This window comes from Homarus americanus, unplaced genomic scaffold, assembly GCF_018991925.1.
Source record: "Homarus americanus isolate GMGI-L3 unplaced genomic scaffold, GMGI_Hamer_2.0 scaffold41027, whole genome shotgun sequence".
NCBI classification, from domain to species: Eukaryota; Metazoa; Arthropoda; class Malacostraca; order Decapoda; family Nephropidae; genus Homarus; species Homarus americanus.
The window spans coordinates 9,326,659-9,339,323 of NW_024745073.1; the positions used below are offsets into that span (position 1 = coordinate 9,326,659).

The following is a 12,665-nucleotide window of genomic DNA, read 5'->3' on the forward strand; positions in this document are numbered from 1 at the left end:
GAAGCAAGGAAACAAGAGAAAAGAAGGAGTAAAAAGAAGGAAGAAGAGAAGAGAAGAGGAGGAAAACAAAAAGTAAAGGAAACAAGAGAAAAGAAAGAGTAAAAAGAAGGGAAGAAGAGAAGAGAAGAGAAGGAGGAAACAGAAGCAAGGGGAAAAGAGAAGGAGGAAGAAACAAGGAAAAAGAGAAGAGAAGAGGAGGAAAAGAAGCAAATGAAGATGACAAGGAAGACGTGCACAGAAGAGGAGACATAACTGATGGAAGAAGAAGAGATAGAGACAAAAATAAGGACAAGAAAAAGGTGGAGAAAGGGAGGGAGGAGGAGAAAAGAGGAGAAGAGGAGCAAACAGGAAGAGGATGAAGAAGAGAGGAGAAAGAGGAAGAAGAGGAAGAGGAGGGAAGAAGAAGAAGAAGAGAGAGAAGAAGAAGAGGAGGGGAGCAAAGGTACAGAGGAGGCTGGATACTTGAATGGAGACGTTTGCTTGAAGCTGACCTCAGGTGAGGGAGAGGGGAGGGAGGAGGGGAGAGAGGGAGGAGGGAGAGGAGGGGAGGGGAGGGAGAGGAGGGGAGGTAGAGAGGGAGGGAGGCAGGGAGGGAGGGGAGGTAGGGAGGGAGGTAGAGAGGGAGGGGAGAGAGGAGGGAGGGAGGGGAGGGGAGGTAGAGAGGGGAGGTAGAGAGGGAGGGAGGTAGGGAGGGAGGTAGAGAGGAGGGGAGGTAGAGGGAGGTAGAGAGAGAGAGAGAGAGAGAGAGAGAGAGAGAGAGAGAGAGAGAGAGAGAGGTGGGTGGAGGCCCGCACATTACCTGCCGGTTTCTGTAAGTGACGGGCCACGGGCGCGACCAACAGTGGCCACGTTGATCAACAGGTGGCCAAGGATCAACAGGTGGCTGCTGAACAGGTGGCCGATGATCAACAGGTGTGGCCAGATCAAGAAGTGGCCAGATCAAACAAGAAGTGTGGCTAGATGAAACATGGCCAGATGAAACAAGAAGTGTGGCCAGATGAAATAAGAAGTGGCCAGATGAAAACAAGAAAGTTACAGATGAAACAAGAAGTGTGGCCAGATGAAAACAAGAAGTGTGAACAGATGAAAAACAAGAAGTGTGGCCAGATGAAACAAGAAGTGTGGCCAGATGAAACAAGAAGTGTGGCCAGGTGAAAACAAGAAGGTGGCCAGATGAAACAAGCAAGTGTGGCCAGATGAAAAAGTATGGCTGGGTCATGCCACAAGACGTACAGGTAAGGGGTAACCATGGCCAGAATGTCAAGGTGCCCAAGAGGAAATGAAGTGCTAATGCGAGAGATGATGTTCCAACTGAGGAGATAGATAGATAGATAGATAGATAGATAGATAGATAGATAGATAGATAGATAGATAGATAGACAGATAGATAGATAGACAGATAGATAGATAGATAGAAAGAAAAAGCAAACTGAAGAAATATTAAAAAAGGAGAAGAGAGAAGAAAATAATAAAATAAAAAACAGGACAAAGGAAAAAAGGAAAACCATTGAATATACACAGTAGAAGGCAACAATTAAATACAAACGAGAAGAAACGACAAGGAAAGAAAAGAAGGAAATGAATGAAGAAATGAAGGGAAACAATAACAATAATGATGGAGGCCATTTTATATAAAAAAGTAGTATTGGTAATAGTAGTAGTAGTATTTTTTTTATTATTATTATTGGTAATGGTAGTAGTGGTGGTGGTGGTGGTGGTGGTGGTGGTGGTGGTATTGGTACTGCCATTGCCGTCCTTGCAAGAGAGCTGGTATCCTCGTGCTGCCAACACCTTCATGCTCTGACGGCCTGCCGCCTCATTCTCCTGGATAAGAATCCAGGATGTAGGCCTATAGGGGTGGGGGAAGTGCTGAGGCGGATCATCGGAAAATGCATAATGGAGGTGGTAAAGGATGATGTCAGGGCAGCAGCAGGGAGCCTGCAAGTTTGTGCTGGCCACCAAGCTGGAGGGGCAGCTGCCATTCACGCAATGAGAACGATATTTGAGCAGCGTGATTGTGAGGCCGTTCTCCTGGTGGATGCTTCAAACGCATTCAACATACTTAACCGCAAGGCCGCACTGCACAACATCAAGATCAAGTGTCCAAGCTTTGCAATGTATGTTGAAAACTCCTATAGGAATCCATCAGACCTCTATATAGTAAACAACAAGGCTCTAAGAGGTGCTACCATCATACAGTCAACCGAGGGAACAACGCAGGGGGACCCTGTTGCAATGGCAATGTACGCAATAGGCCTATCCGTGCTCCAACACACTATAAAATTTGAAACAACCGAGGTCAAGCAAGTGGCGTATGCTGATGACCTTACAGGAGCAGGAAAAGTGGAGGACATCAAAAAGTGGTGGGACCTGGTAACATCACGAGGTCCACAAATAGAGTACCACCCAAACGCCAGCAAGTCCTTCCTCATCGTGAAGCCAGAACATTATGAACGGGCAATGGAGGTGTTCGGTGGAAGTGAGGTCAAAATAACAAAGGAAGGCCAAAGACACCTAGGCGCAGTAATAGGCACAACGGACTTCAAGACCGAGTACGTAACGGGTAAGGTGAATGAGTGGGTTAGGGAAACCCAAGCTCTGTCTGAGATTGCTAACACAGAGCCACATGCGGCATTTGCGGCATTCACCCATGGAGTCAAGCATCGCTGGAACTACCTGATGCGCACTATCCCTGATATCGGACCCCTCCTCCACCCTCTGGAAGAAGCTATCAACGTCAATTTCATTTCCAAATTAGTAAAACACCCTCACTTACCCCCAGCAGAAAGATCACTCCTTGCACTACCACCGAGACTGGGAAGTATGGGATTGACCAATCCAGAAGAGATTGCTGCCACCGAACATCAAAACTCAGTTAAGCTCACGGCAGCCCTCACGGACCACACAATAGCTCAGAACGCAACAGGGGAGGTGGATACCAGTGAAGTAAACAAGATTCGAAGGTCCATTACGACAGAACGACAGCACAGCCAAAGTGATAAGTTGCAGCAACTGTTGCTGCAAGTATCAGAGAATTTGATAAAAAAAGTAGCTATAGCGCAGGAGGTGGGCGCCTCGAACTGGTTAACTACGTTACCGATAAGGGCAAATGGTTTCAGTCTCAATAAACAAGAATTTACAGATGCCATTGCTCTAAGGTACGGTAGGCCAGTAGAAGGTTTGCCATCCCAATGTGTGTGGCTCTACCTATGACGTCGATCACGCCATGGTGTGCAAGAAAGGGGGCTTCATATGCATGAGGCATGACGAAGTAAGGGACCTCACAGCAAATATGTTGAAGGAAATCTGCCGTGATGTCAGAGTAGAACCGACCCTCCTTCCATTGGAAGGTGATATTTTCCAACTTAGGAATTCAAACACATCAAACGAAGCCCGTATTGACATCAGTGCTCGAGGATTCTGGACGCCGGGACAGCGAGCCTTCTTCAACATCAGGATTTTTTATCCCATGGCCACATGTCACCATAACTTAGCTCTCGATGCTGCACACAGGAAGAACGAGAACGACAAGATAAGGTTATACGGGGAGAGAATTCAGAACGTTGATCAAGGCAGCTTCACTCCTCTAGTGTTCACAACCTCTGGTGGGATGGGACCAAGTGCAAGATGTTTCTACGTCAGACTCGCGGAGTTGATCTCCGAACAGAAGCAGCAGCCCAGAAGTTATGTTACAGCCTGTATGAGATGTCGACTGTCCTTCTCTCTCCTTTGGTCGGCTTTGCTCTGCCTCAGGGGAACGAGAGCTTCAGCTCCAAAGCCGACAACAGCTGCAGATATTGACTATGAGGCTACAGTCACTGAATGCCGCATAGATCTGCGGCTCAACTAACTCAACACAGGTAAGATAGCTTCTCATGTATTAGGATATTTAATATTAAGGTAATAAAATGGCGGAGAAGGTGTGGCTATTGGGGGAGGCTGGAGGCCACTATATAATAAATAAATAAATAAATAAAAACAAAAAATAAAAAAAAGTATTGGCAACAGTAGAAGTAGTAGTAGTGGTGGCGGTAGTATTGGTAATAGTAGTAGTGGTGGTGGCGGTGGTGGTGGTGGTAGTACAACAGTAGTAGTGGTGGTGGTGTAGTATTGGTAATAGTAGTAGTGGTGGTGGGTGGTGGTGGCGGGTAGTATTGGTAATAGTAGTAGCAGTGTGGTGGTGGTGGTAGTATTGGCATAGTAGTAGTAGTGGTAGTGGTGGTAGTACTGGTAATTGTGGGTAGTAGTAGCAGAACTGGTGGTAATGATGGTGGTGGTGGTGGTGGTAGTAGTGGTGGTGGCAGTAATGATGGTAGTAGTAGTGGTGGCGGTAGTATTGGTAATAGTAGTAGTAGTGGTGGCGGTAGTATTGGCAATAGTAGTAGTGGTGGTGGTGGTGGTGGTAGTATTGGTAATAGTAGTAGTAGTGGTGGTAGTGGTGGTAGTACTGGTAATCGTGGTAGTAGCAGAACTGGTGGTAATGATGGTGGTGGTGGTGGTGGTAGTAGTGGTGGTGGTAGTACGATGGTAGTAGTAGTGGTGGTGGTAGTATTGGTAATGGTGTTGATGGTAATGCTGGTGGTAGTGGTGGTGGTGGTAGTATTGTTAATAGTAGTAGTAGTGGTGGTGGTGGTGGTGGTAGTATTGGTAATTGTGGGAGTGGTAGTAGTAGAACTGGTGGTACGGATGGCGGCGGTGGTGGTAGAATTGGCACAGTAGTAGTGGTGGTAGGTGCGGCATTGGTAATCAGGGAGTAGTAGTAGTAGTAGTAGAACTGGTGGTAATGATGGTGGTGGTGGGTGGTGCAGAATTGGTAATAGTAGTAGTGGTGGTGGTGGTGGGTAGTATTGGTACAGTAGCAGTAGTGGTAGTGGTGGTGGTGGTAGTATTGGCACTGTGGAGTAGTAGCAGAACTGGTGGTAAATGATGGTGGTGGTGGTAGAACTGGTAATAGTAGTAGTGGTGGTGGTGGTGGTGGTAGTATTGGTAATGGTAATAGTAGTGGTAGTGGTGGTAGTACTGGTAATTGTGGTAGTAGTAGTAGTAGAACTGGTGGTAATGATGGTGGTGGTGGTGGTAGTAGTGGTGGTGGTAGTAGTAATGATGGTAGTAGTAGTGGTGGTGGTAGTATTGGTAATGGTGTTGATGGTAATGCTGGTGGTAGTGGTGGTGGTGGTAGTGGTTAATAGTAGTAGTAGTGGTAGTGGTGGTGGTGGTAGTATTGGTATTGTGGGAGTAGTAGTAGTAGCAGAACTGGTGGCAATGATGGTGGTGGTGGTGGCAGAACTGGTAACAGGTGCGGTGGTAGCATTGGTAATGGCAATAGTGTAGTGGAGCACTGGTGGTAGTAGTAGTAGAACTGGTGGTAATGATGGTGGTGGTGGTGGCAGTAGTGGTGCTGGTAGTGTCGATGGTAGTAGTGGTGGTGGTAATGATGGTGGTGGTGGTGGGTGGTAGTGGTGGTGGTGGTAGTGGTGGTGGTAATGATGATGGTGATGGTATAGTGTAGTAGCTGGTAATGGTGGTAGTATTGATAATAGTGGCAGTAATAGTATTGGCAATGGTAATAGTGGCAGTGGTAGTGGCAGTAGCAGTGGTGGTACTAAATTGTGGCGGTAGCAGCAGTGGTGGCAGTGCTGGCAATGGGTAGCAGCAGTGGTGGCAGCGTTGGCAATGGTGCAGTAGCAGTGGCAGGTTAATGTAGCAGCAGTGGTGGTAGCGTTGGTGGTAGCATGGTGGTGCTGGCAACGGCAGCAGTGGTGGTAGTGTTGGCAACATACAGGGGTGGTGGTAAAGTGTTGGGTAGCAGTGCTGGCAAATTTGGCAGCAGGCGGCGGCAGTGTTACAAACATACAGGGGTGGTATTGTGGTAACGCAGCAGCACACAAGCATGGGGCAGGGGTGGTGGGTAGTGCAGGCGGTAATGATGGGAGCGTTGCTGGTAAGTAAGTAAGAAATACAACGGCAGCATGGTGGTAGTGTGGACGGTAGCAGGTTGGTAATGGTAGGATAAAGTGGCAGGCAATAGTAGTGCTGGCAGTGCAGTGGTAGTGCTGGCAATGGTACGCAGCAGCAGCTGGTAACGGTAGTGGGTGGGTGGTGGCAATGGTAGCAGCAGTGGTGGTAGTTGGCAATTAGTAGCAGCAGTGGCAACCTGGTTGGCAACAGTGCGTTGGTAATGGTGGTACAATGCTGGCAAGTGTTGGTAATGGTGGCAGCAGTGGTATAATGCTGGCAACGGTAGCAACGGAGGTAGTGTTGGCAACATGCTGGTGGTGGTTGTGCTGGCAATGGTAGTGTTGGTAATGGTGGCAACACAAGCAGGGTGCAGCATATCGGCAATTACAGCAGCAGTGGTAGAAAGTGCTGGTACGGTAGCAGTTATGGCAGTGCTGGCAACACAAGCAGGGGTGGTGGTGTATGTGGTATGGTAGCAGTTATGGCAGTGCATAATGGTAGCAGGTGGCAGTGCTGGCAGTGCTGGTAATGGCAGTAGCAGTGGTGGGTGCTGGCAATGGCAGGCAGCAGTGGTAGTGTCGGCGGTAGCATGAGTGGTAGTGCTGGTAATGCAGTAGCGGTGCTGGTAATGCTGGTAACGGTCGCAACGATGCGGTAGTGTGGTAGTGCAATGGTGGCAGTGTTGGCAACGGTGGCAGCAGTGGCAGCAATGTTGGCACGATAAGTAAGTAGTGTCATAATGGTGGTGAGCAATGGTGGCATCAGCAGGAAAGTGTTGAATGGTGGCAATTTGGTAAGAAGGTGGCAGCAGTGCTGGCACGGCAGTGTTATAATGGTGGCAGCAGTGGCAGTGTTGGCAATGGAAGTGCTGGCAATGGCGGCAGCAGCCAGGTGGTGGTGGCGGGTAACGGCAGTAGTGCTGGCAGTGGTGGCAGTGCTGGTAATGGTGGCAGCAGTGGTGGTAGTGCTGGCAATGGCATGGTTAAGCGGCAGGTGGTAGTGTGGCAGCGGCGGTGCAGCAGGTTACAATGCAGCAGCAGTGGCAGCAGTGCTGGTACGGCAGCAGTGGCGGCAGTGTTGGTGGCAGCAGCAATGGTGGTAGTGTTGGCAGTGGTGGTATGGTGGTAGCAGTGGTGGTAGTTGGTAATGGTGGTAGCAATAGGCTTCGGGGAGAGACTGCACTAATTAAGACCTGTCATCCTATTAGTGGCACCTCACTCCACCTCAGTTTAGGTTAAATTTTTATTAGGTTGAGCAGCCAGGGGTGAAGGGGTGGTGGAGGTAAGGGTGAGGAATTTAGGGGGGTGAGGGATGGGGTGTGAGGGTGGGGATGGGGTGGAAGAGGGGGGTGGGAGGGGGGGAGGGGAAGGGGTGGGGGTGGGAGGGGGGGATGGGGTGGGAGGTGAGGGTGGGTGGAGGGGGGGATGGGTGGGATGGGGTGGGAGGGGAGGGTGAGGGATGGGGTGGGGAGGGAGGAAGGGGTGAGGGATGGGGTGGAGGGGGGGAGGGGTGAGGGATGGGGGTGTGGAGGGGGGGGGTGAGGGATGGGTGGGGGGGGGGAAGGGTGAGGAGCGAGGTTTTAGGGTGAGGAAATGTGGAAAGAGAAAAGTATTGTAACACACACACACACACACACACACACACACACACACACACACAGTTGCTCACCGGCGTTACGTTTACTATTCGTTAGGTGACTGTTAAGTAGCTGCTTTGGCAGTCTACTGTCGTCCATGCGGGAAACATGGCCAGTCCAACGTAGTTGTTCATGGATAATGGTAGTCTCGATGCTTCTACAGTTGGTGTCAGTAAGAATACTGGCATTTCTTTTAGTCTTCCCAGCAAACTCGGAGGATGGAACGTAGACTACGTTGGTGAAAGTTTTCAAGTGCCTTGAGGTGCCTCCTGTATGTGACCCATGTCTCGCTGCCATATAGCAGGGTGGGGAGGACCACTACTCGATATACGTGCACCTTTGTAGATAATTTCAGCTCCCTACAGCTGAAGACACGGCTTCGGAGTCTGCCAAAGGCTTGAGATGCTCATCTGATCTGATGCTGAATCTCTTCATTGATGTCTGTGATGTTGGACAGGTAGGAGCCGAGATACCGAAAGTGGGTAACATTAGAGAGGGTAGTACCATTAAGCTGGTTGGATGGTGGTGTGGCTGAACCAGGGGCAGGCTGAAAGGGAACCTGAGTTTTACGTACATTCACCTCAAAGCCGAAGTGTGCATACGCATCTGCATAGGTGTTCAGGATCTCTTGTAGGTCGCATTCAGTGTGAGCTACAAGGGTGAGGTCGTCTGCATACTGAAGTTCAGTAATGGAAGCTGCCGACACCTTTGTTCGTGCCTGGAGTCATCTTATATTGAAAAGACCCTTCAACCGGTACTCGATGTCCACCCTGCCGGGGAGATTGGCGCTGGCACGAGTAAGGAAGGCAGCCAAGAAAATGGAAAAGAGAGTTGGTGCCAGTACACATCCTTGTTTAACTCCCGTTTGGATGGGGAAGAACTCAGGCTGGGTGCCATTGTGCAGGACACTGCCGTTCAAGCCATTGTGGAATTGCCTCGCTATGGTGATGAATTTGGGTGGCCAAATTTTTTTGTTTCACATGCTTTAGTTTTACACCAGCCGTTCTCTAATTGCGAAGTTTCCACTGGGCCGCTGCTTTCTTCTTGCGGAAGGTATCAGCTTTGGTCTGAGACTGAGGGTTGTTCCACCAGTCAGTTAGCACAGCACGTTTATCATCGACGAGTACATTGATTGCCGGGTCATTTTCATCAAACCAGTCCTGGTGTATTCTTTCGATCTGGCCGAGATTCTCTCTGCAGGTTTTTGTCATGACAGAGTCGAGAATATCCCATTCGGCACTGGGATTTGGGTTGTTTGTTGTCGGGTTGTTTATCAGTCCACGTTCGAGCTGCTCTCTGAAAGCATAATGCTACCGCTAGATCCTCCAGACGCTTAGTGTTAAGACCTTTTCCGGACGATTGCTGCCTTCACCATTTTGAGGCGACATGAAGTGAGGGCTTGGCTCTGACGAGCCGATGATCAGTGTCACACACACACACAACTCTCATTGTACACAAGATCCCCCCCACCCTTCCTCCTCTAATGGCTATGTCATTTAGTCACTGAGTTTTATCTGGGTAGGAATTCATGGCAGTGTGCAGGTTGTTACGTCACGTAGCAGGCAGGTAGGCAGGCAGGCAGGCAGGCAGGCAGGCAGACAGGCAGGTCGGGGCGTCAATAGCGTGTAGCGGTTCACGTACACAGTTTATAGTCGCGCCCCCTCATTTATCTCTACACTGCCCAGTTATTTGTTGACACTATCTTTCAAATCAATAGGTGTAAATGTTCTTTTAATTAACCGGTATGAATAAAATGTAAATGAAAAAGCTAACCTGGATGTAAAAATAGTGTCCGCCACATTACTCCACGACTATAGAGGCAGCATCAGGTAAACCATCACACGGTGGTACAATTTGCTGTGTATAAAGCTCTGATAATGACACATCCACCCCTAACACGACCCGCCGTCCTTATCCTTTTGTTCACATTCAGTACTAATTTACTCCTTCTGGACTGCCACAAGAATAGTGTCATCATCTGCTGTAATGCTTTCAGTTAAACTTGCTTCCGTTTCTCTTATTACCCACAGTCTTGACAATACTGAAGACCTGCATGGGCATTACACACAGTATATTATCTTTATCGTGATCCTCCTTTCAGAGCACATTCCTCTCTCTCTCTCTCTCTCTCTCTCTCTCTCTCTCTCTCTCTCCTCGTATACAAAAGGGCCAATATTCAACCATTCCCTGCCTATCCTCCCCCCCTCCCCACACACACGTTGTTTTCCTATCTATTCCATCATACGATTTTCCTAATCCACAAACAAATTGATTCTTCCTCGGACAAATACTTTTACACACACACACACACACACACACACACACACACACACACACACATACACACACACACACACACACACACACACACACACTAAGAGCTACACTAAAGATGAAATACCAAACAAAATATTCAATCTCGTCTTTTTTATTCTTTAAGCAACACGTAACTCAGCAAGTTGGGAAATATTAATATCGTAAATTCCTATACAAAATATACGAACAAGTAATACTAGACGCGCTGTTATTAAACTCTTATTTGTGTGGCGCTGTAGGAAATATATTCAGAATTTTGTATTTGGACAATCTGCATATACATGGGTTGTTGGTGGAGCCTTGAATATTTACGGCTGTCACTCACGTCGGCTATTATGTTGGTTGGCCGGGACCCAACCCCCTACGCTGGCTCTGTTATCTGTGGCGTATCACTTAGCCTGAGAGAGAGAGAGAGAGAGAGAGAGAGAGAGAGAGAGAGAGCAATCAACAGTAGTGTCTGTCGTTCCTCTTCGCCTGACCTGCCTGGCGGCGTTCTTTCACGACACGAGCAAGACAGACAGAATCCTTTATACATAATAAGAGATAAAATAAACACACAGATAGACAAAAACTCACCCGGCGACGACGATGAAGAGGTCGAGTCTGTTCCAGGAGTCTGCCATATAAGCGCCCTTGCCCGACCACCCCATGGCCACCATCTTGATCACCATCTCCACCGCGAAGAAGGCGAAGATGGCGTCGTCGAACATCTGTAGTAGCGGTGGGGGAGAACAGAGGTGGTAAGTCTCACTACAACACACACACACACACACACACACACACACACACACCAGATGGTCGGCCACCTACACTTACAGTACAAACTTTCCACTAAAAACCTCATAAAATTTCAGCTTTTGTTTCTATATTAAAGTCATAACAATCGATTAATTTAAGGCGGGTCACAACGTAAGATACACCATTAAGTACTATGGTTGTTACTGAGTTACACCATTAACTATTGTACTGTTGTTTAAGGATATATGACCACTATTCAGCAAGGCGAGCTACCATCACCACTCACCAAGCACAGATAACTATAACGAGGCCATTATCCTCATCTCGTAACCTCTGTTGACCCAGATCACCTCAAACCTTGGTCATACTCAGATTACAAATGACCCTTTACTATCATGTCCAAACTTCACTCTATCACTTTAATTCTATACTTTTGTTGTTATTGTTGGTACTTTCTATAATTTGGATATAAACTTAAGATATGTTTTTCCCCGGTAAGGTTTCATCATTAATTCCGTTGAAGAAATAATACTGAACTCTGGGCTTGAGGTGTGACGTCACTAAAGGCACACTTGACATCATTAAACAACGAGCCCTATACTTAATTTAACATGTAAGGGCCGGACAGTACCCAGCAAGGGCCGGACAGTACCCACCCACCAGTACCCAATATGGACCGGACAGTACCCACCTGGAGTATCTTGCAGCGGTTGGTGTCACAGATCTCGTCGACACAGGGCCGGTACATGCCCAGCGTCACACAGTTGAGAAGGATGACAAACATACTCAAACGCTCGAACCAAGTGATCACGTAGTTAAGGAAAATACAATAATAACAACACGTCATCCATAACACACCTGACTATGGTGACAAAACACGTGAATAAGTCACACGTGATATGAAAGAACACGTGTTAATAATGAATGATATATGCAGCAACAGACATATTTGGACATCTATAGTCGTAGGATAATAATTATTAGAATACATATATGAACCTGTGGTGGAAATATGCACCTCAGAACATTCTGCAGTGCTTCATATATTTAGTTTTGAGGGTAAATGGATTGTAAAGTGATAGTACAGTAACACTTTAGGTGTAAACTATAATAATAATAACGATAATAACCACAATAATAACCATAATAACGATAATAACCACAATAATAACCATAATAACGATAATAACCACAATAATAACAATACCAACACAAATAATATTAATAATAAGACGAATAAGAACACCACTAACAATAACACAGTGTCCTGCCATACACAAAGGGCGGTCTCCTCTTCCCGCCCACCTTTGTACAAGCGACACAAAGACATTTTTACAAGCGTCCTCCCGTGATGGACAAAAGCTGCTCTCCTATACTGCCATCATCGTTAACTTCACAATCCTCCGTCACAAATACACCCATTTTAACACACGTTGGCGAATAAAAACAATTTGGTGCTCAAAATGTCTGAGTCTTCTTATTGTATTGGTAAAAAGAAACAATATGACAGGACGATTAGGTATACCCGTACAGCTATTTCAACTGATGATTATATACCTTAACTATACCTGGGGAAGGGTAGGGTAGGGTAGGGTAGGGTAGGGTAGGGTAGGGTAGGGTAAGTTTGCTTTGGTTAGGGTAGGGTAGGTTTGCTTTGGTTAGGGTAGGGTAGGTTTGCTTTGGTTAGGGTAGGGTAGGTTTGCTTTGGTTAGGGTAGGGTAGGTTTGCTTTGGTTAGGGTAGGGTAGGTTTGCTTTGGTTAGGGTAGGGGTAGGGGTTTGTTTTTGGTTAGGTAGGGTAGGCTTGCTTTTGCTAGGTGTAGGGTAGGTTTGTTGTATAGGTAGGGCAGTTTGCTTTTGGTTAGGTAGGTAAGTTTGCTTTGGTTAGGGTAGGGTAGGTTTGTTTTGGTTAAGGTAGGGTAGGTTTGCTTTGGTTAGGGTAGGGTAGGTTTGCTTTGGTTAGGGTAGGGTAGGTTACCGTTTGGTTGTCTAATCATCAGGTGAAATAAGCTGGGATGG

The 12,665-nt window shown here is 47.4% G+C and overlaps 1 protein-coding gene across 1 annotated transcript; it reads right to left on the reverse strand.

Moving 5' to 3' along the window:
- Positions 1-9,534: 9,534 nt before the first annotated feature.
- LOC121878522 (voltage-dependent T-type calcium channel subunit alpha-1G-like) lies at positions 9,535-11,612 on the reverse strand. Its single transcript, XM_042384783.1, has 3 exons — positions 11,340-11,612; positions 10,487-10,620; positions 9,535-9,643 (listed from the first exon to the last, which is right to left on the reverse strand). The coding sequence occupies exons 1-3, from the start codon at positions 11,493-11,495 to the stop codon at positions 9,535-9,537; spliced, it is 399 nt and encodes a 132-aa protein (XP_042240717.1). The 5' UTR covers positions 11,496-11,612.
- Positions 11,613-12,665: the final 1,053 nt, after the last annotated feature.

Bases quoted from the DNA above. Each gene is read 5' to 3' on its own strand.
- LOC121878522 (XM_042384783.1), bottom strand. From the start codon at position 11,495: ATGACGTGTTGTTATTATTGTATTTTCCTTAACTACGTGATCACTTGG. The intron at 10,621-11,339 runs GTGGGTACTGTC...CCGCTACTACAG, and splicing joins ACCGCTGCAAGATACTCCAG to ATGTTCGACGACGCCATCTT. The intron at 9,644-10,486 runs GTGAGTTTTTGT...ATGCCCATGCAG, and splicing joins CTCTTCATCGTCGTCGCCGG to GTCTTCAGTATTGTCAAGAC.